Source organism: Taudactylus pleione, unplaced genomic scaffold (assembly GCF_031769625.1).
Source record: "Taudactylus pleione unplaced genomic scaffold, aTauple2 ptg000926l, whole genome shotgun sequence".
Lineage (NCBI taxonomy): Eukaryota > Metazoa > Chordata > Amphibia > Anura > Myobatrachidae > Taudactylus > Taudactylus pleione.
In genome coordinates this window covers 768,781-791,219 of record NW_028285327.1, presented here as the reverse complement: position 1 = coordinate 791,219, position 22,439 = coordinate 768,781, and the positions used below count along the sequence as shown (strand labels likewise).

Below are 22,439 nucleotides of genomic sequence, written 5' to 3'. Positions count from 1 at the left end.
ACTGTCCCGCCATCCTAATACAGTAGTGACTACTTTAGTCCCAGCTGCTGGGTGCTATGCCATGCTCCTGTGAGTGGGTGCATCTCACATGCTAGACCCACTCACAAATGGGTGCAGCCATACATGATGTGGTCCCACAGGATGTTGCAGTACCCGGGCCCAGAATTTCTCTTGGCAGCCCTGGAGGTGACAGACAGAACGAGGAGGGAATGGGGCTTAGTAGTGGGGTAACAAGACCATGGAGGGAGGTGGTTGAGAGTGGAGGTATAGGAGTGGTGGGGGAAAGAAGCAGAGGGTTGGAAGCAGACTGATGAGAGAAAAAAAGGAAGAACAGCAAGTGGAGGAAACAGGAGGGGGAAGAGAGGGATGGATAAAGTAGAGGATTATGTGGACATAGAATATGGGGGTTGTGTGAAGTAAGGGTGTTCATGCTGTGGACAAGGTAATAATTGAGATGTAAACTGGAGTGGAGGCTGTGAGATATAGAGTCAGTGTGGATTAAAGTTGTTAAATGTTCAAAAATACATGTAAAGAACAGTGCTGCTAATGTATGAGCGCAGCTCCAAAAGTGATATATAAAGGAGAGGTATGTGAGTAGTGGGTGCAGGAATTAGTTTATAAACAAATGATTAAAGTGGATAGATGTGACACAATTGGAAAAGGCAATACAAAATGAATGAGGACAAAATTACAATGTACCCGAGCTGATCCAGTCCGAAGTGTTCTGATCAACAAAGATCAATCAACAAGAGCAGTACACAGACAGGGGAGCACTTGCAGTGTCAGAGCAGTACACAGACAGGGGAGCACTTGCAGTGTCAGAGCAGCACACAGACAGGGGAGCACTTGCAGTGTCAGAGCAGCACACAGACAGGGGAGCACTTGCAGTGTCAGAGCAGTACACAGACAGGGGAGCACTTGCAGTGTCAGAGCAGTACACAGACAGGGGAGCACTTGCAGTGTCAGAGCAGTACACAGACAGGGGAGCACTTGCAGTGTCAGAGCAGCACACAGACAGGGGAGCACTTGCAGTGTCAGAGCAGCACACAGACAGGGGAGCACTTGCAGTGTCAGAGCAGTACACAGACAGGGGAGCACTTGCAGTGTCAGAGCAGTACACAGACAGGGGAGCACTTGCAGTGTCAGAGCAGTACACAGACAGGGGAGCACTTGCAGTGTCAGAGCAGTACACAGACAGGGGAGCACTTGCAGTGTCAGAGCAGTACACAGACAGGGGAGCACTTGCAGTGACAGAGCAGTGAGTGCAGTAAGTAGTTGCCTGGATATGCATACAGCAGAAGATGTTGATTTTGTTCATTCACATAAGTATGTTGCTTCTTGTTGTTCAGAAAGTGTTTTGGTTTTGAGTTTCTTTTCCCTCAGTTTTCCTCCAGTTTAACTCCAGCGTAACTCCGACTTAGTTATCAAATTGTATTTACACTTATAATCAGAACACTTGGAATCTTAACACAGACTATGGCAGCCACCGGCTATGCAGCCTGTGGGATCAGTAATATCTAAAGTTACAAATATGTGTCTCTGTGCTCACTGATTGGGACCCCACCCCGAAAGCTCTAACACACACTAAATTGGGATGCAATAAAGTCTAAGATAAACAATTTGTGAGAAGGGGGAGGCCAACACAGATTCACAATACATTCCTAACTTCCTTTAGATAAATTGCTCTTAGTATAGCAGTAGTTGTAATTTACCCAGTATAAATTTTCAAAACTGTGCTGAGGCAATCACTAAAACAGCATCTGATGGGAGCAGTAGTTGTAATTTACCCAGTATAAATTCTAATAAATATATTTATAATACTGCTGTTTTCAGTGCTCTCTTCTACTACTTTTTCTGTTCCCCCCTGGAGAGGCTAAAACAATGTTCGGGAATGTGGTCATGCCCCCCACCTACGAGACCACGCCCCCTATTTCCCAGCGCACACTGCTTAGCTACCCGCCACTGTATGAATCTACACTATAATTACTATCTACACCGATTGAAACCAGTTTTGTGGGACCATCGTCTTAATAATACGCTATACCCCATATTATGTGTTGCTGATGCTAAATCACAATTTTATGTGCATGGATATTTGAATTTTTTATTGTCTATTAAATTTGTGTTATTTTATATGAAAAAGGTGCTCACATGAGACTCTCTTTTTGAAAATAGATTTTTTGGATATTGTTTTTCTAGGGAATAGCTCTTTCTAGACACACAAGATGTGCCATTTGCTTTATTGTGTGTGATGCATGTGTGGATTGTGTCTAGCTACAAAAGTAAAAAAAAAAAAAAAATTGTGTGGGGTCCCCCCTCCCGAGCATAAACAGCCCAGGGCTCTTTCAGCTTGCACTGGTTCACAAAAAACATAGTAATAAAACCGGGAAAAAATGTTGTGGGGTTCCCCTGTATTTTTACTACCAGCACCGGTCTTCACAAGCCGGGGCATAATACCACAGCCAGGGGACCCTTTCATCGGGTCCCCCAGCCAAAGCATTAACACCCCAAAGTAGTCATCCAAGGCCAGGGATTCCAGGGGAGGTGAGGACCTCGATAATAAAGGGGTCCCCCCTCTACTGAGAACCCGAGGTCTGGGCTAAAGCCTGGGGCAGGAGCAATAGTGATAATTATAGTGTAATATTGCTTTTTTACAGTGGGACTACAGGTAACAGCATGCCTGCCCTTTGGCACTTGTAGGACTACAAGTGCTAGCAGGTGGCCGGCACCGGTACCCCCATTGTAATAACAGAACACACACACTGAAGGGTGTATTACTTTATTACAAATACACACACTCAAGCTACATAATCACCTAGGCCCCGATGCTACCTGTCCTCTTCCCCCGTAGAATCCTGCTATATGGTAGAAAAAAACAAAAAAACATACTAACCTAACCCTTGACGCAGGTCGGTCCTCTTCTCCAGTAGAGTTCCCGGCCACTAAAAGTGCCATATCCCGAGCCGGACCGGACTGAAGAGCTGTATCGTGATTACACACACAGCTCTTCCCTGCAACTGGCAGCACCCACGAGGTTTCCTGAACTTACCGGCCCGCCAGCCATACTATACTGATATAGTAAGCGGCCGCTGACTGGCTATGGTTTGCCTATCTGTCAATCAACACCCAGTCCGCTGAGGCCTCTTTCTGCCAATCAGTGAGTCAGTGTAAATCTCCTATCAGACCCTCAGTGTATTGTTCCTAGACAGTGCACCACCTCCCTAATGTACAGCTCACAGCATACTGTCTATATAAAGGATAATAATATGAATTATTCCATAGCAGAATTATTCCTGGCTGTATATAATGATAATATTACTGTATAATACATGGTTACAATACCTTCTTAGTGTCCCTTACTGTGCAGAAAACCTGTACTTCTAGAGTCGCTTGGCCTGTGCCATCAAAAACCTTTCTTCCACGAATGCTGCTAATAACTGGAGGCTTGGAGATCCCAGCAAAGTAATTGGCCTGAAAAACAAACAATAATCCCCAATTACCTGTCTGCATCACTGACAGTCGTCAGAAAACACAGCCGTATCTATTGCTGATCATAATTACCCAGGTAACGAGGGGCGTGTGAGCGGTGCCACCACACAGACACTCACCCACGGCTAGCAGGGTGCCGTGCAGACAGAATCACTGGTGCGGTGCCGCCCAGTCATGGACACTGCACCCTATAAATCCTGGGCGCTGTGGTGAGGACAGGGATGTGCTGACCTGTCACCCTTAGGGTCAGTTATGTGGTGGACAGGGATGTGCTGACCTGTCATCCTTAGGGTCAGTTATGTGGTGAGGACGGGGATGTGCTGACCTGTCACCCTTAGGGTCAGTTATGTGGTGAGGACAGGGATGTGCTGACCTGTCACCCTTAGGGTCAGTTATGTGGTGAGGACAGGGATGTGCTGACCTGTCACCCTTAGGGTCAGTTATGTGGTGAGGACAGGGATGTGCTGACCTGTCACCCTTAGGATCAGTTATGTGGTGAGGACAGGGATATGATGACCTGTCACCCTTAGGGTCAGTTATGTGGTGAGGACAGGGATATGATGACCTGTCACCCTTAGGGTCAGTTATGTGGTGAGGACAGGGATATGATGATCTGTCACCCTTAGGGTCAGTTATGTGGTGAGGACGGGGATGTGCTGACCTGTCACCCTTAGGGTCAGTTATGTGGTGAGGACGGGGATGTGCTGACCTGTCACCCTTAGGGTCAGTTATGTTGTGAGGACAGGGATGTGCTGACCTGTCACCCTTAGGGTCAGTTATGTGGTGAGGACAGGGATGTGCTGACCTGTCATCCTTAGGGTCAGTTATGTGGTGAGGACAGGGATGTGCTGACCTGTCACCCTTAGGGTCAGTTATGTGGTGACGACAGGGATGTACTGATCTGTCACCCTTAGGGTCAGTTATGTGGTGAGGACAGGGATGTGCTGACCTGTCATCCTTAGGGTCAGTTATGTGGTGAGGACAGGGATGTGCTGACCTGTCACCCTTAGGGTCAGTTATGTGGTGACGACAGGGATGTGCTGATCTGTCACCCTTAGGGTCAGTTATGTGGTGAGGACAGGGATGTGCTGACCTGTCATCCTTAGGGTCAGTTATGTGGTGAGGACAGGGATGTGCTGATCTGTCACCCTTAGGGTCAGTTATGTGGTGAGGACAGGGATGTGCTGACCTGTCACCCTTAGGGTCAGTTATGTGGTGAGGACGGGGATGTGCTGACCTGTCACCCTTAGGGTCAGTTATGTGGTGAGGACGGGGATGTGCTGACCTGTCACCCTTAGGGTCAGTTATGTGGTGAGGACGGGGATGTGCTGACCTGTCATCCTTAGGGTCAGTTATGTGAGGACAGGGATGTGCTGACCTGTCATCCTTAGGGTCAGTTATGTGGTGAGGACAGGGATGTGCTGACCGGTCACCCTTAGGGTCAGTTATGTGGTGGAGACGGGGATGTGCTGACCTGGCACTCTTAGGGTCAGTTATGTGGTGGGTGACAAATTTGCACTTCTGTTTGTCCACATATTTACATTACATTGACCATAAAGAATTTGATTTGGTGCTGGACCATCAACCTGAGGCAACTCCTGCAAGTGTCCCAAGACACCCCAGGGTGCCGCGGCACACAGTTTGGAAACCACTGCACTAGACAATATTTTACATGATTCGCCCGATTTCAACGCATAGGAATGATAATCCTGTAAAATATGTCCACTCACGATCACGATGCGCATACACGCTGGTCGTACATCACATCTTCAGATCTTGCCTACAGCAGGTAAGAGTTGCCAATTTCATACACAATTGTGTGCAATAGATAGATTTTGTGCACGACAGATGACACTTTTTAGCACCATGTCGTGTCCTGGAGTGTCGAGAAGCTGCCGGGGAGAGTTCAAGGGAAATCGCTCACGATATTGCATCGTGAGAACATCGTCTAGGGTCTACGCACCTTTACACTTCTCTTTTGTAAATAGGCTTTCTGTATCTGCTGAATAGGTCAGTTTTAAAAATGAAACCGATAAAACAAATATAGATTTATAATTGTGGGCTTACAATTTCATTTTCACAAATAATATTAATGCCCCAATTACATTTTAAAACATCCAAATAAGGTTTCATTTTACAAAACTGATCATCAAATTCAGTGATTTTCAACCTTTTCAACTTGCGACACTAGGAACACAATTTTAAAATTACCATGGCACACCATCAGACCCTCACTGGAAAAAGAACACACACACACTCAATTGCCCTCACAGGGAAAACAAACACAGACATAGGCCCCCACAGGAATGAGTACAGTATATAACACAATGGCCACCACAAGAAAACAAACAACTATGCCACATTGCTCCCCACAGACAAAAACAAATATGTAAGAAGTAAGAAGAGTGGGTACTTGATAATTGGTGCAGCCACTGGATGAAGAATTGATAGTTGATTGTTGATGCAGCCTCCGGGCTGAGTAGTAGAGGAATACAGAGCTTTGATTAATCCTGCAACAGCCTTGAGGGATGGAACTCTTGGCAAGTTGCGGCCATTACAGCCTTGAGGGCTGGTGAGGAGTGACAACAGGTGGCCTATGGGCCGTGAAGCAGGATGCGGCCTTAGGGCCATGTAACAGCCTTGAGGGCTGAGAACCCTTGGGCTGAATGTCACTGTTGTGCGACTTGTGCCACCGGGTTGACACAACAAGCAGCAATTGGTTCAGAATTTTCTTTAAAAAAAAAAAAAAAATGAAGGGGTCATGCAGGAGATGCTGTCTGTGCCCATTACAATTTCTGGACATTCATAAACCATAACATTAAATGTCAGGCAGCAATGCCCCAACCAGCACATAATGCAAGGAAAAGAGGTGCAAGATGGACTTGTCCTTGGGCCCTCCACCCCACCCTTATGTTGTATATATGAAACAGAACATTCACAGTATAACAAACCAATCACTTCAGCGACAGGGACTGCCACTTGTGGCTGAAATGATTGGTTTCTTTGGACCCCCCACAAAACAAGCTGCCAATGCGCAGTGGACATTGGTGGCAATGATCCCATACACTAACTGGCTTTACAATACATTCGATGTCGTCACCCCCATCAGTGTGTACATCCTCCTCTTCTCCACACAATATTATTTCATACCCACTGGAATCCACCATTACAGACGCTTCTGGATTTTTTGGATGTAATTGCTGGTGTAGGTCTTCCTCATGGAATTTAATTCATTTTGATGAACATCACCTTTTCCACATTTTGGGGAAGTAACCTCCTACGCCGATCACTGACAAGGTTCCCGGCTGCGCTAAAAACTCTTTCAGAGTACACACTGGAGGGTGGGAAACTTAAGTACAGCAAAGCCGGTTTGTGTAAGGGACTCCAAATTGCCTCTTTTTCCTGCCAGTAGTGAAATGGACTGTCTGACATGCCTATTTGGATGCTATTCCTAAAATAATCATCCACCATTCTCTGAATGGTGACCATATCAGACAAAGTTACGGTAGACATGTCACTCATTGTAGGCAGTTATTTCAGCCCCAACCAGATGTCATTAGGTTTTGCTGACTGATCTGTATCACCACCAGCAGAAGGGTCTCTTAGGAAAATGTAGTTTTTTCCTGGCAGCTGCAGAAAATGAAGGAGGAGATGCTGCCGTGTCATGTGCCGCTTGAGCTGACAATTTTTTCATCAACAGCTCTTTGCATCTTTTCAGATTTACAGTATGTCCGTCGGAAAGAAAGACACAAGGTATGACTTAAACCTAGGATCAATTATGGTCGCCAAAATGTAGTGATCTGATTTCAAGAGATTGACGGCCCTTAGATCCTGTCGAAGCGAATGAAGGGCTTGATCTACATACTTTAAGGAATCGCTCCGTTTCAGCTCTTCCTTCACTTTCTCCAGCTGCTTTTGCAAAAGTCTGATTAGGGGAATGACCTGACGCAAGCTGGCAGTGTCTGAACTAACTTCATATGTGGCAAGTTCGAAGGGTTTGAGAACCTTGCACAACATGGAAATTATTCTCCACCGCGCTTGACTAAAGGTGCATTCCCGCTCCTCTCCCTATGTCATAGGCCGTAGTGTAGCCTTGGATGGTCTTTTTCTGCTCCTCCATCCACTGAAGCATAGAGAGGGTAGAATTCCACCTAGTTACTACCCCTCACTTCAGCTGATGGCAGGGCAAATTCAACAGTTCTTGCTGGTGCTGCAATCTTCGACACGCAGTTGCTGAATGTCAAAAATGTCCAAAAATCTTTCGGGTCACCAAGAGAATCCCCTGCACATCCCTATATTTTTTTTTTTAAATGTTGCATCACCAAATTCATTGTGTGAGCAAAACATGGGATGTGTTCGAATTTGTCCACATGTAATGCTCGCACAATATTGCTGGCATTGTCAGAATTCTTTCACAAATCCCAAGGAGAGTCCAAGTGAGGTAAACCATTTTGCAATGATTTTCCTGACTTTTTTAAGTCAGTGGCATGCCCCTTAGTGAAACCGGTGATACACAGAGTAGCCTGCCTCTGAATGAGCAGGCACTTTTTAGATGCTGCTGCTGCTGTTTGCACATTAAGAAGGTTTTTTTTTTAATGCCCTTGTACAGATTGGGAATTGCTATTCTAGAGAAGTGAAATCTAGAAGGGACATGGTAGCGGGGACACAGGACCTCCATTAACTATCTAAAACCCACTGCATTAATGGAGGATACTGGATGCACATCTAATACCAGCACAGCTGGTATGGCGTCAGTAATCCGCTGTGCAACTGGGTGTTTGCGGTCAAACTTGTTCGCCAATGCAAAGGATTGTGTAACAGTCAATTGTTTGATTGAACTTGAACTACTAAAAGTAGTCTTCTTCCTGGTCCCCTTTTGGGATGCAGATCCACTCATAGCAACAGCAGCAGGCATAGCACTCAAGGATCCTTCTGTGGAACAACGGATAGGAGAGGAGTCAGTCCTTATGAAATTGGATGCAGGACTACTTCCGATCACGAATGAGGATGTTGATGATGATAGAGGTGTTGGTGGTGTAGATTGCAGGCACTTGGATCCAGATAGAAGGGAGCAGCTAGGTGACACTGGACTGATTGTTGTTCTTTTTTTGTCCCCAAAGTTTCTATACCCTTTCCAATTTGATGAATGCGCTGCAAGTGACGTAACAGGGAGGAGGTTCCAAGATGGTTAAGGTCCTTACCTCTACTCACTGTTACATGGCAACGGTTACAAATGGCTTGGCAAAGGTTGTCCGGATTTGGGTGAAAATTATTCCACACATGAGAAGTGGACTTTTTGGCCCTTTACCCAGGTATGGCAACAATGGGATTTTTCCCACCATGAGCAACAACTGCTGCATGATTTACAGTTTTTGCACAAACATCTTCATCATCATCAACATACTCATCATCATCAACATCCTCATCATCAACCTCCATCCTTGTTGTTATCGCCAACTACATAACACATTACTACACTAACACATAAAGCTATTAACCAAACCACACCAACATACATCTCTTCACTCATCTCAAAATATCTTCCAACCCGACATCTCCGTTCTGCACAAGATCTGCGTCTCTCATCCCCGCGCATTACTTGTTCCCATGCACGGTTACAGGACTTTTTTCGGGCTGCACCCACCCTGTGGAATGCCCTCCCACGCAAAATAAGACTTTCCACTAGTTTCCAAACATTCAAGCGTTCTCTGAAAACTCACCTCTTTAGACAACTTATCAGATTCCAGGACCGCCCACCTAACCTTTTATAGCTCCCTATCTCTCTTCTTATAGTAAACACCTATAACATCTTCTCTTTCTTCAATTTAACATCCTCCTAACCCTAGGCCAACTTTCCAGTGTGATTGGATTATACAGCCCACCAAGAATATCTGCAATTGGGCTGGACCAATTTGCAATATGTAGCACCTTTCCTTGTGTATCAACACCTATTTCCCTATAGATTGTAAGCTTGCGAGCAGGGCCCTCTTACCCTTATGTATGTCATGTATGTATGTATGTCTTTTACAACCCAGTATAATGTTAATCTTGATTCAAATTGTAAAGCGCAACGGAATTGGCTGTGCTATACAAGAAACTGTTAATAAATAAATAAATAATAACTACATAAATATCCTCCTCGTGCAATTCCACAGAAGCATCCTCGATTTCTCTATCAGCATGTTGACTTGTGCTGCTCATCCCCACATTTGCAGAGGGCACACAAATGGTGGAAGGATTCTCTTCAAGTACAGTGTTAGAAAGGTCAGGCTCACACATGGCAACCGCGGACACACTTGGACTCTCCTCTGGGATCTGTGACTTTTCTGAGACAATTTACATTTTTTTTGTACCTCTTCTACAAGCAGAAGGGCTTAAATCATCACAACTAGAACCACCAGTCATAAATAAAGGCAACGGCAGCAGCGGAATCAGCGCAGTGTAGCGGCGGCACGTAGCACAGCGGGAGAGCAGGATTGTCATCGGCAGCAGGTAGCGCAGCGGGGATGTCAGGACTGTCATCAGCGGCTGCAGGTAGCACAGTGGGGGGAGGGTGTGTGTGTCAGAGCTGTCATCGGCTATCAGCGGCGGGAGGTAGCGCAGGGCTGTCATTGGGCGGATTAGTGCAGGGGCTCTCTCCTTATCAGCGGCGGCAGGTAGCACGGGGGGGATAAGGGTGTCAGGGCTGTCATTGAGTGGCATGCAGGGCTCTCTCCCCATCAGCGGCGACAGGCAGGCAGCATACAAGGGGGGAAAATCAGGGCTGTCATATGGCTGCCATTGAGCTGGGTAGTGCAGGCGCGTGCAGGGTCTCACCCTATCAGCGCGGGCAAGCAGGCAGTGGTGGCACAGCAGGGGGTGTGTACAGTCAGTGCTGTCATCAGGCTGGTTAGGACTGAGAAGACCCCAGGGCTGCCTGTCACACATCCATAGGGACAGCCCCTCCAGACTCTGCCTGGCAACATACCAAAGTGAAGCAGTTACTTACAGCCATCGCATTAAGGGCTCTATTTATCAAATTATTTTTACTAAAATAATGTGAAAAGGGCTGTTTTGTGTTTTCACACCCTTTTCACATTATTTTAGTTTCACCTGTAGTTATTACAGGGCAATTGGAGTACAATTCGTAAAATTCTACTCCAACCCCTAATTATCACTTATTTTTAGTAAAGCAGATCGCATTTCCCATAATTGTAATGGGAAATGTGATCCGACCATAGTTACTAAAAATAAAATGTGAAAAAATACCAGGGAAAGCCCTGTGACAATAACGCCACCTGGAGGTGGCGTTATCCAGGGTCTTCCCCGGTTACCGGGCTCCCACTCTGCTCTAACGGGGAGAGCAGAGGTGGGAGCCAGTACCAGTAATCAGCTGTGTGGTGTAAACAGACCCCAAGCGGATTACTGTAAAAAAAAGAAAAAAAAAAAAATAGTACAAAAAAAAAAAAATTACTTACCTGACTCCAGGGACCGGTGATCGGGCCTCTGGTGATGACTCCCCTACGGTCAGCTGGTCTCCCATAGTGCACTGCTGCCCGGTCATCAGGTGATCGGGCCCCAGTGCAGTATGGGAGATCACCTGACCGGAGGAATGGAGAACATCACCGGAGGCCCGGAGCATGCAGGTAAGTTTTATTACTCGGTAATATCACACTACAATCTGCATTCAATATGCAGATTGTAGTAAATAGAGCCCTATGGGTGAGTTAATAACGTTTTTAACCACATATAGGAGGCAAATTTTAAGTTAATAATTTTGTATGGCCCCCGAATGATTTTCTAAAAATCATAATTGCCCTTGGCAGAAAAAAGGTTCCCCACCCCTGGGGTAGTGAATGGCATATAGCCAATTTTTTGTTTCTCTAAAGGTGAATTAGCGTTAGATTTTTATTTCTTTAACACGGTAAAAGTAGATTTTTTTTTAGCCTGACTTTTTGGCCTGACATAAGCCCTGGGGCATCGACCTTCATAGATGACATTAGCGGCCTGGCATCATCATCATGACTGGTATGTGGATCCTGCTCGCTGGTCATGTGACTGTCCTCCATACTCACTGCGGTCTTGCAGCAGTGTCACCAAGCATTTATAGCGCGGCTAACGCACACAACCAACCACACAAAAAAAATTGTTTTTATTTTCTCTCTGGTGGTGTGTGGCAGGCTAACACGCACACACAAAAAAATTGATTTTATTTTTTCACACTGGGGGTGAAGAGCACCCCTGAATGAGGCAGCACAGCACCCCTGCGTAGCTACGATGCTGATAAGTGTGGCTAACAGACGCGCACATACACAGAAATAAAAATAAAATACTTTCTTTTTTTCACACTGGGAGTTAATAGCACCCCTGATGGACAGAGCACCCCCTGGACAACATGGCAGCACAGCCAGCCCCTATAGACAACAGCCAGCCAGTCCCTATGGAGAGGACAGGACAACAGCAAGCCAGTCCCAGTATATGGATAACAGCCAGCCCCGACCCCTATGGACATAAGCAGCCAGCCCGACACAACAGTATCCTAGCCAGCCCCTATACACATATGGACATAAGCAGCCAGCCCCTATACACATATGGACATAAGCAGCCAGCCCCTATACACATATGGACATAAGCAGCCAGCCCCTATACACATATGGACATAAGCAGCCAGCCCCTGACACAACAGTAGCCTAGCCAGCCCCTATACACATATGGACATAAGCAGCCAGCCCCTATGCACATATGGACATAAGCAGCCAGCCCCTATACACATATGGACATAAGCAGCCAGCCCCTATACACATATGGACATAAGCAGCCAGCCCCTGACACAACAGTAGCCTAGCCAGCCCCTATACACATATGGACATAAGCAGCCAGCCCCTATACACATATGGACATAAGCAGCCAGCCCCTATGCACATATGGACATAAGCAGCCAGCCCCTGACACAACAGTAGCCTAGCCAGCCCCTATACACATATGGACATAAGCAGCCAGCCCCTATACAAATATGGACATAGGCAGCCAGCCCGACACAACAGTAGCCTAGCTAGCCCCTATACACATATGGACATAAGCAGCCAGCCCCTATACACATATGGACATAAGCAGCCAGCCCCTATGCACATATGGACATAAGCAGCCAGCCCCTATACACATATGGACATAAGCAGCCAGCCCCTGACACAACAGTAGCCTAGCCAGCCCCTATACACATATGGACATATGCAGCCAGCCCCTATACACATATGGACATAAGCAGCCAGCCCCTATACACATATGGACATAAGCAGCCAGCCCCTATACACATATGGACATAAGCAGCCAGCCCCTGACACAACAGTAGCCAACTCCTATGCACAGCTCCCAGCTCCCTCTCTCTTCAATCTCCACAGCCGGAATGAAAAATGGCGGCAACCGCAGGACCTTTATAGAATCCAAAACCCACGAGAATCCGACAGCGGGATGATGACGTATTGCCTCATTTTTAGACCAGAGCAGACTCGGATCCCTTATATGCAGGGTTCGGATTTCTGAGATCTGAACCCGATCATCACTATTATAATATAAGCAGTATTATAGGCACAGGACACTATAGCAGTATAATATATACAGTATTACAGGGACAGGACACTATAGCAGTATAATGTATACAGTATTATAGCAGTATAATATAAGCAGTATTACAGGGACAGGACACTATAGCAGTATAATGTATACAGTATAATATAAGCAGTATAATGTATACAGTATTATAGCAGAATATAAGCAGTATTATAGGCACAGGACACTATATCAGTATAATATAAGCAGTATTATAGACACAGGATATTATAGCAGTATAATATAAGTAGTATTACAGGCACAGTACATTATAGCAGTATAATATAAGCAGTATTACAGGCACAGTACATTATAGCAGTATAATATATGCTGTATTACAGGCACAGTACATTATAGCAGTATAATATATGCTGTATTATAGGGACAGGACATTATAGCAGTATAATATATACAGTATTATAGACACAGGACACTATATCAGTATAATATATACAGTATTATAGACACATGACACTATATCAGTATAATATAAGCAGTATTACAGGCACAGGACATTATAGCAGTATAATATAAGCAGTATTACAGGCACAGTACATTATAGCAGTATAATATATGCTGTATTATAGGCACAGGACATTATAGCAGTATAATATATGCTGTATTATAGGCACAGGACATTATAGCAGTATAATATAAGCAGTATTACAGGGACAGGACACTATAGCTGTATAATATATACAGTATTACAGGCACATGACACTATAGCAGTATAATATATACAGTATTATAGACACAGGACATTATAGCAGTATAATATATACTGTATTATAGGGACAGAACATTATAATATGAGATATGGTAAGAACTTACCCTTGTTATCTCTATTTCTACGAAGTCCATAGGGTTCCACAGGATACCTTGGGGTATAGGTGTGACGTCAGTCGCAGGGCACCAAAGAGTTAAGCTTTCAGCCTCCCAGGATGCACTAGGTGGGAGACGGAAAACCGGTGACCAGAGCAAAGCCCATCTGCAGCACAGGTGCGACAGGGCGGGAGTCCTGTGGAACCCTATGGACTTCGTAGAAATAGAGATAACAAGGGTAAGTTCTTACCATATCTCATATTTTCTACTTCAGGGTCCATAGGGTATCCACAGGATACCTTGGGGATGTCCCAAAGCAGTATCCTTTAAGGGTGGGGACGCTCCTGTGCAGAAAGGAGAATCCGCCGCCCGAAGGAAGCATCCTGAGAGGCGAAGGTGTCAAACCTGTAATACCTCACGAAGGTATGGACAGAAGACCACGTAGCAGCCTTGCAGATCTGAACTGCCGAGGCACCACGTCGAGCTGCCCACGAAGGACCCACAGACCTAGTGGAATGAGCCTTCAGAGAAGGAGGGACCGGTAGGCCTTCATGAAGATAAGCTTCAGAAATAGCCATACGGATCCAGGCTGCCAAAGTTTGCTTTGAAGCAGGCCAACCCTTTTTACGGAAGCCAAAGAGGACAAACAAAGCGTCCGACTTCCTAAACGAAGAAGTGCGGTCAACATAAGTCCTTAAGGCCCGCACAACATCCAAAGAGGCCTCACCCACGGAAAGACCCGGTGAGTTAAAGGCCGGAACAACTATTTCCTCGTTAATATGAAACTGGGAAACAACTTTGGGAAGAAACTCGGGCCGAGTGCGGAGCACTGCCCTGTTCCCATAAAAAACCAAGAAAGGGGGTCTACAAGAAAGAGCCCCTAACTCAGAAACACGTCTGGCCGAAGCAATGGCCAGAAGGAAAACAGTCTTAGCTGTTAGCCATTTAAGATCCACTGAGCCCAGTGGTTCAAACGGCGGTCCTTGGAGAGCCCTCAGGACCACAGCCATATCCCAAGGCGCCACAGGTGGAACAAAGGGCGGCTGAATGCGGAGAACACCCTGCATAAAGGTGCGCACATCCGGGATTGTAGCAATCCTACGGTGAAACCAGACAGATAGGGCCGAAACCTGTACCTTCAAAGAAGCAAGGCGAAGCCCATGATCTAGTCCCGCTTGCAGGAAGGCGAGAATCCGAGACAGACGAAACTCCCGCGGTGCATAACCTCTCGGTCGACACCACTGGAAGAACGTATGCCACACGCGATGGTATATCCTCGCGGAAGACGGTTTCCGAGCTCGCAACATGGTACGCACCACAGAGCTGGAAAACCCCCGGGACCTCAGCATGGCCATCTCAACAGCCACGCCGTCAAAGACAGCCGAGTCAGGTCCGGGTGAAGGCAAGGACCCTGAGACAGAAGGTCCGGTCGTAGCGGCAACCGCAGAGGAATGTCCACGGACAGACCCTGAAGGTCTGAGAACCAGTGCCGTCTGGGCCACGCGGGAGCTATCAACAGGAGCGTCCCTCCTTCCTGTTTGAATTTCCGGATTACCCGTGGAAGAAGGGAGACCGGAGGGAACAGGTATGCGAACCGGAACGTCCACCGGACGGACAGAGCATCCACCAGAGACGCCCCTTCGTCTCTTGTGCGAGACCCGTACACCGGCAACTTGTTGTTGTGCCGGGACGCCATGAGGTCGATTTCTGGAAGACCCCACCTGTCCACCAGTAGTTGAAAAACGTCCGGGTGCAGGGACCATTCCCCCGGATGAACGTCCTGGCGACTTAGAAAGTCCGCCTCCCAATTGAGCACTCCCGGGATGAAGACCGCTGATATGGCCGGAAGATTGCGCTCCGCCCAAACCAGGATCCGAGAGACCTCTACGAGAGCCGCCCGACTGCGAGTTCCTCCTTGCCTGTTTATGTAGGCCACGGTGGTAGCGTTGTCCGACTGGACCTGCACCGGGCGACCCTGGAGAAACCGCTGTGCCTGCTGGAGAGCATTGAAGACCGCACGGAGTTCCAAGATATTTATTGGAAGCTCCGCTTCTGTCGGCGTCCACCTGCCCTGGAACAAGTGTGGACCCGAAACTGCTCCCCAGCCCCGAAGACTGGCGTCCGTTGTCAACAGGACCCAATTTGGAACCCAGAACGGACGTCCCTTGTTGAGGTGGGTCGTCTGTAACCACCACGTAAGGGACAGGCGAACCTCCTGGGTGAGCACAATCGTCTGGGACTTCAGAGACTGAGTCAGCCCGTTCCACTTGGACAGGATCAGGTGCTGCAGAGGTCTGGAGTGAAACTGGGCGTATTCCACCATGTCGAACACCGACACCATGGAGCCCAGTAACCTCATCGCCGAGTGTAAGGACACCCGGCGGCTGTGCAGACAACTGCGCACCCTTGACTGTAAAGCAGAGATCTTGTCCTCCGTCACGAAGATCCTTTGCTGTCCCGAGTCCAATAAGGCTCCAAGATGCAGAATCCTCCGAGACGGGATTAGAGTGGACTTCTGCCAGTTGATTAGCCAGCCGTGCCGTTGCAGCAGTGCAATGGTCAGGTCCAAGTGGCGTAACAGGAGCTCTGGAGATCCTGCCACCAATAACAGGTCGTCCAAATACGGCAACATGCGGACTCCCTGCAGCCGCAGAGAAGCCGCCATGACCGCCATCACCTTGGTGAAAACACGTGGTGCTGTTGCCAGGCCAAAAGGTAACGCCCGAAACTGGAAGTGGTCGCTGCTGATTGCAAACCTGAGGAACTGTTGATGGCGCCAAAGAATAGGGACATGCAGGTAAGCGTCCTGTATGTCCAATGACACCAAGTAGTCCCCAGGTTCCAGCGCCAGAATGATGGACCGTAGGGTCTCCATCCGAAACTTCGGGACCCGCAAAGACTTGTTGAGTGCTTTGAGGTTGAGAATCGGACGATATGACCCATTGGGTTTCTGTACCAAAAATAGATTTGAATAGAAACCCTGGCCCCTCTGGGAGAATGGAACCGCCACTATAACTCCAGCCTGGAGCATAGTGTGCAATACCTTCCGCAGCTCCGTAGCCTTGTTCCGGTCTGATGGGAGACCCGTGGTGAAGAAGCGAGCCGGGGGTCTGTGCCGGAAGGAGAGGGCGTATCCGTGAGAAACCACCTCCAGAACCCAAGTGTCTGTCGTAGTGGTCGACCAACACTGGGCGAACTGTAGCAGACGGCCTCCCACCCTGGGATCCCCCAAAGGGAGGCCCGGACCGTCAGGCCGCAGGCTTGTCATCTGGCTTGGGGGCCGGACGTCTGGTACTCCATGCCTGCTTCCGGGGCTTGACCGATTTCTTAGGGCCAGCCTGTCGAGGAAACGACTGTGGTTTGGGCCTGCCCTGGGCCCTAGATGACCGAAAGGACGATGGTCCCGAACCAGAAGGAGCAGCGGCCGACGGGAGACAGGCAGATTTGGCTGCCGCCAGCGTGGCCACAATCTTATCCAGATCCGGACCGAAGAGAACTTCTCCGGTAAACGGCAACGCTTCCAGACCTTTCTTGGAATCTGCGTCCGCCTTCCAGGATCGCAGCCACAAGGTGCGACGAGCAGCTACCGCTGCTGAAGAAATTCTAGACACCAGAGTACTAATGTCTAGAGCCGCCACGTTGATGTAGGTGGCCGAATCACAGAGATTGCCAATCAACTCCGCCTGATCGGCCGGACAGTCGGATTCAAAAGAAGCCTCTAATGAATCCGCCCAGCGCTCCATCGCTCTGGCAACCCAGCAAATGGCCATAGCCGGCCGTGCTGCCCCCCCTGCAAGGGAATAAGCGGACTTCAGGCAGATTTCTACCTTGCGGTCCGTAGCATCCTTAAGGGAGGACATGGATGGCATCGGCAATGTGGCACTACGGACAAGACGGGTCACGTGAGAATCCACCTGTGGAGGGGATTCCCACTTCGCAAAATAATTATCCGCGAACGGATAAGCCACCGCCAGGCGTCTCTGCGGCTGGTATCTTTTGCCAGGTTGTTTCCACGCCTCCTCTAAATGGTCCACCAACTGACCCGAAAGAGGAAAGACTGTGGCATCGCCCTTCACATCTTTGAAAAAGACATACTTAGATTTAGCCGCTGGGGGAACTTCGTCCTCAATCACCAAGGCTGTGCGGACCGCCCGAATAAGTCCAGGAATATATACTTTGGACTTAGCATCAGCGTCCTTAGTATGGAGAGGTTCCTGATCGTAAGGATCTAGAATCTCCCCATCATCAGACGTCCCTTCGTCATCCTCATAAGGAGCGGACAGAGACGCCACCGGCCTTTTATGAGACCGCATCACAGACTCCCCTTGCAACACATCCGACAAGTGCTGTACAGAACTCGTCAGGGAGTTAACCCACGCTGGCTCCTGAGAACCCGGGAGCGGGGAAATAGGGAGACTGTGGGGTACCACCAATTGTCGTGGGAACCCCTGCATGGGTGACGACACCACAGACTGCTGGGACAAACCCATCGGAGTAAACGCGGGCTGCGGAGCTAACTGGCCCACTAAAGCTGTTAACGCCTGAGCGAAACAAGCCCAGGGCGGCTCCTGTACCGGTGCTGTAACCGTAATAGGCCGCGCCATGGACAAACACTGCCGGCAAAGGCCCTCCGCGCTACCCTCCCCCTCCGCTAACGGTACTTTGCACGTGGTACACTGTAGCCGGAGGGGAAAATCACTTTCAGACATGATGGCACCACGTATGTGACCTCTCTCACCAATTAAGTATTAAATAGGCGAGAGACCACCCTGCAGCACCGCACCGCAAGGGCTTTAGCAGAAAGAACAGGGACAGTAATAAAGCTGACAGTTTAGATGAAGAAAAGATTACAGGCAGCAGCGCTAGCACAGTCACATACAATGCAGAGAAATAACAATTCCTGCACTAACAGCGCTGATCACTCAACTACACAGACACAGGGCCTGGTAGGACACAGCGCTGCATACACAGACCTGACCACAGCGGAGGAGAGGTATGCGGGGGGACCCAGACCACGATGCTTCCGTCCAGCGCTTCCAGCAGCGTTCACCATGCGTTCTGGAGAAGATGGCCGCCGAGGAGCAGAGAGGAGGCTGGCCTGGGGGAGGAGCGCTGCCACAGGACCAGTCGGCAACATGCAGAGAGGGCTGTGTGCAGCGGGGGAGGCGCCGGCTGTGAGACAGGGAAGGCGCGCTCCCCTGGCATGCATTTAACCCCTGGGACGCCGCAGCGCTACCGCTCTGCTGCGGTCCGCTGTCCCAGGGGGTAGTGGAAGCGCAGGTTGGTCGCCTGGCTCCACGCTGCAGCCAGTCCCCAGGGAGCCCCCTGCCTGGGGACTTAGGACCATGTGATCAGCGGGGACCCACCGCGGGACCCCGCTGCTTACCTCTGTCCCCCTTGAATCCGGCCATGGTCCGGAGCATCTGGGGTCACCGCTAGCTGTGACCCCAGACGCCCACCAGCATCCCCGGATCGGTACCGGCGTTCTGGTACCGGCGGGGTGTAGGGAAGACAGCATGGACGTCAGGACTGACTGTCCATGCTGTTCATCCAGTTGTGCAGCCACAGCTGCATGAAGAATAAGCTTCAGGGGCTCTTCTAGCCCCCACTCCAACAGGTGCACCCGACTCCGGCCGGGCACCAAACTAAACTGAGGTGCCTTGGCCCGGGGGCGGGGTATAGGAGGGGGACCTAGTGCATCCTGGGAGGCTGAAAGCTTAACTCTTTGGTGCCCTGCGACTGACGTCACACCTATACCCCAAGGTATCCTGTGGATACCCTATGGACCCTGAAGTAGAAAGCAGTATAATATAAGCAGTATTATAGACACAGGACATTATAGCAGTATAATATATACAGTATTACAGGCACAGGACATTATAGCAGTATAATATATACAGTATTATAGGCACAGGACATTATAGCAGTATAATATATACAGTATTACAGACACAGGATATTATAGCAGTATAATATATACAGTATTACAGGCACAGGACATTATAGCAGTATAATATATACAGTATTATAGACACAGGACACTATAGCAGTATAATATATACAGTATTACAGGCACAGGACATTATAGCAGTATAATATATGCAGTATTATAGGCACAGGGCATTATAGCAGTATAATATATACAGTATTATAGACACAGGACATTATAGCAGTATAATATATACAGTATTATGGGGACAGGACATTATAGCAGTATAATATATACAGTATTATAGACACAGGACACTATAGCAGTATAATATATACAGTATTACAGGCACAGGACATTATAGCAGTATAATATATACAGTATTATAGACACAGGACACTATAGCAGTATAATATATACAGTATTACAGGCACAGGACATTATAGCAGTATAATATATGCAGTATTATAGGCACAGGACATTATAGCAGTATAATATATACAGTATTATAGCAGTATAATATAAGCAGTATTACAGGGACAGGACACTATAGCAGTATAATATATACAGTATTATAGCAGTATAATATAAGCAGTATTCCAGGCACAGGACATTGTAGCAGTATAATATATACAGTATTATAGACACAGGACATTATAGCAGTATAATATATACAGTATTACAGGCACAGGACATTATAGCAGTATAATATATACAGTATTATAGGCACAGGACATTATAGCAGTATAATATATACAGTATTACAGACACAGGATATTATAGCAGTATAATATATGCAGTATTACAGGCACAGGACATTATAGCAGTATAATATATGCTGTATTATAGGCACAGGACACTATATAAGTATAATATATGCAGTATTATAGGGACAGGACATTATAGCAGTATAATATATGCAGTATTATAGGCACAGGACATTATAGCAGTATAATATATGCAGTATTATAGGGACAGGACATTATAGCAGTATAATATATGCAGTATTATAGGGACAGGACATTATAGCAGTATAATATATGCAGTATTATGGGGACAGGACATTATAGCAGTATAATATAAGCAGTATTACAGGCACAGGACATTATAGCAGTATAATATATACAGTATTATAGGCACAGGACATTATAGCAGTATAATATATGCAGTATTATAGGGACAGGACATTATAGCAGTATAATATAAGCAGTATTATAGGGACAGGACATTATAGCAGTATAATATAAGCAGTATTACAGGCACAGGACATTATAGCAGTATAATATATACAGTATTATAGCAGTATAATATAAGCAGTATTCCAGGCACAGGACATTGTAGCAGTATAACATATGCAGTATTATAGGGACAGGACATTATAGCAGTATAACATATGCAGTATTATAGGGACAAGACATTATAGCCGTATAATATATACAGTATTATAGGCACAGGACATTATAGCAGTATAATATATACAGTATTATAGACACAGGACATTATAGCAGTATAACATATGCAGTATTACAGGCACAGGACATTATAGCAGTATAATATATACAGTATTACAGGCACAGGACATTATAGCAGTATAATATATACAGTATTATAGGGACAGGACATTATAGCAGTATAACATATGCAGTATTATAGGGACAAGACATTATAGCAGTATAATATATACAGTATTCCAGGCACAGGACATTGTAGCAGTATAACATATGCAGTATTACAGGCACAGGACATTATAGCAGTATAATATATACAGTATTACAGGCACAGGACATTATAGCAGTATAATATATACAGTATTATAGGGACAGGACATTATAGCAGTATAATATATACAGTATTACAGGCACAGGACATTATAGCAGTATAATATATACAGTATTACAGGCACAGGACATTATAGCAGTATAATATATACAGTATTATAGGCACAGGACATTATAGCAGTATAATATATACAGTATTACAGGCACAGGACATTATAGCAGTATAATATATACAGTATTATGGGAACAGGACATTATAGCAGTATAATATATACAGTATTATAGGGACAGGACACTATAGCAGTATAATATATACAGTATTATGGGGACAGGACACTATAGCTGTATAATATATACAGTATTATAGCAGTATAATATAAGCAGTATTCCAGGCACAGGACATTGTAGCAGTATAACATATGCAGTATTATAGGGACAGGACATTATAGCAGTATAACATATGCAGTATTATAGGGACAAGACATTATAGCCGTATAATATATGCAGTATTATAGGGACAGGACATTATAGCAGTATAATATATACAGTATTATAGACACAGGACATTATAGCAGTATAATATATACAGTATTATAGACACAGGACATTATAGCAGTATAATATATACAGTATTATAGACACAGGACATTATAGCAGTATAATATATACAGTATTACAGGCACAGGACATTATAGCAGTATAATATATGCAGTATTATGGGGACAGGACACTATAGCAGTATAATATATACAGTATTATGGGGACAGGACATTATAGCAGTATAATATATACAGTATTACAGGCACAGGACACTATAGCAGTATAATATATACAGT

The 22,439-nt window shown here is 46.6% G+C and overlaps 1 protein-coding gene across 4 annotated transcripts in view; it reads right to left on the bottom strand.

Annotated features, from left to right (window-relative positions):
* Positions 1–22,439, bottom strand: part of ENO4 (enolase 4) — a 238,777-nt gene that overhangs the window by 86,394 nt on the left and 129,944 nt on the right. For 3 of the 4 annotated variants that reach the window (XM_088459671.1, XM_088459669.1, XM_088459670.1), the window contains exon 2: positions 3,343–3,471. The exons of the other annotated variant lie outside the window; for it this stretch is intronic. In XM_088459671.1, coding sequence (XP_088315797.1) covers positions 3,343–3,471 — 129 coding nt within the window. The remainder of the gene's footprint in view (positions 1–3,342; positions 3,472–22,439) is intronic. 4 annotated transcript variants of the gene reach the window in all.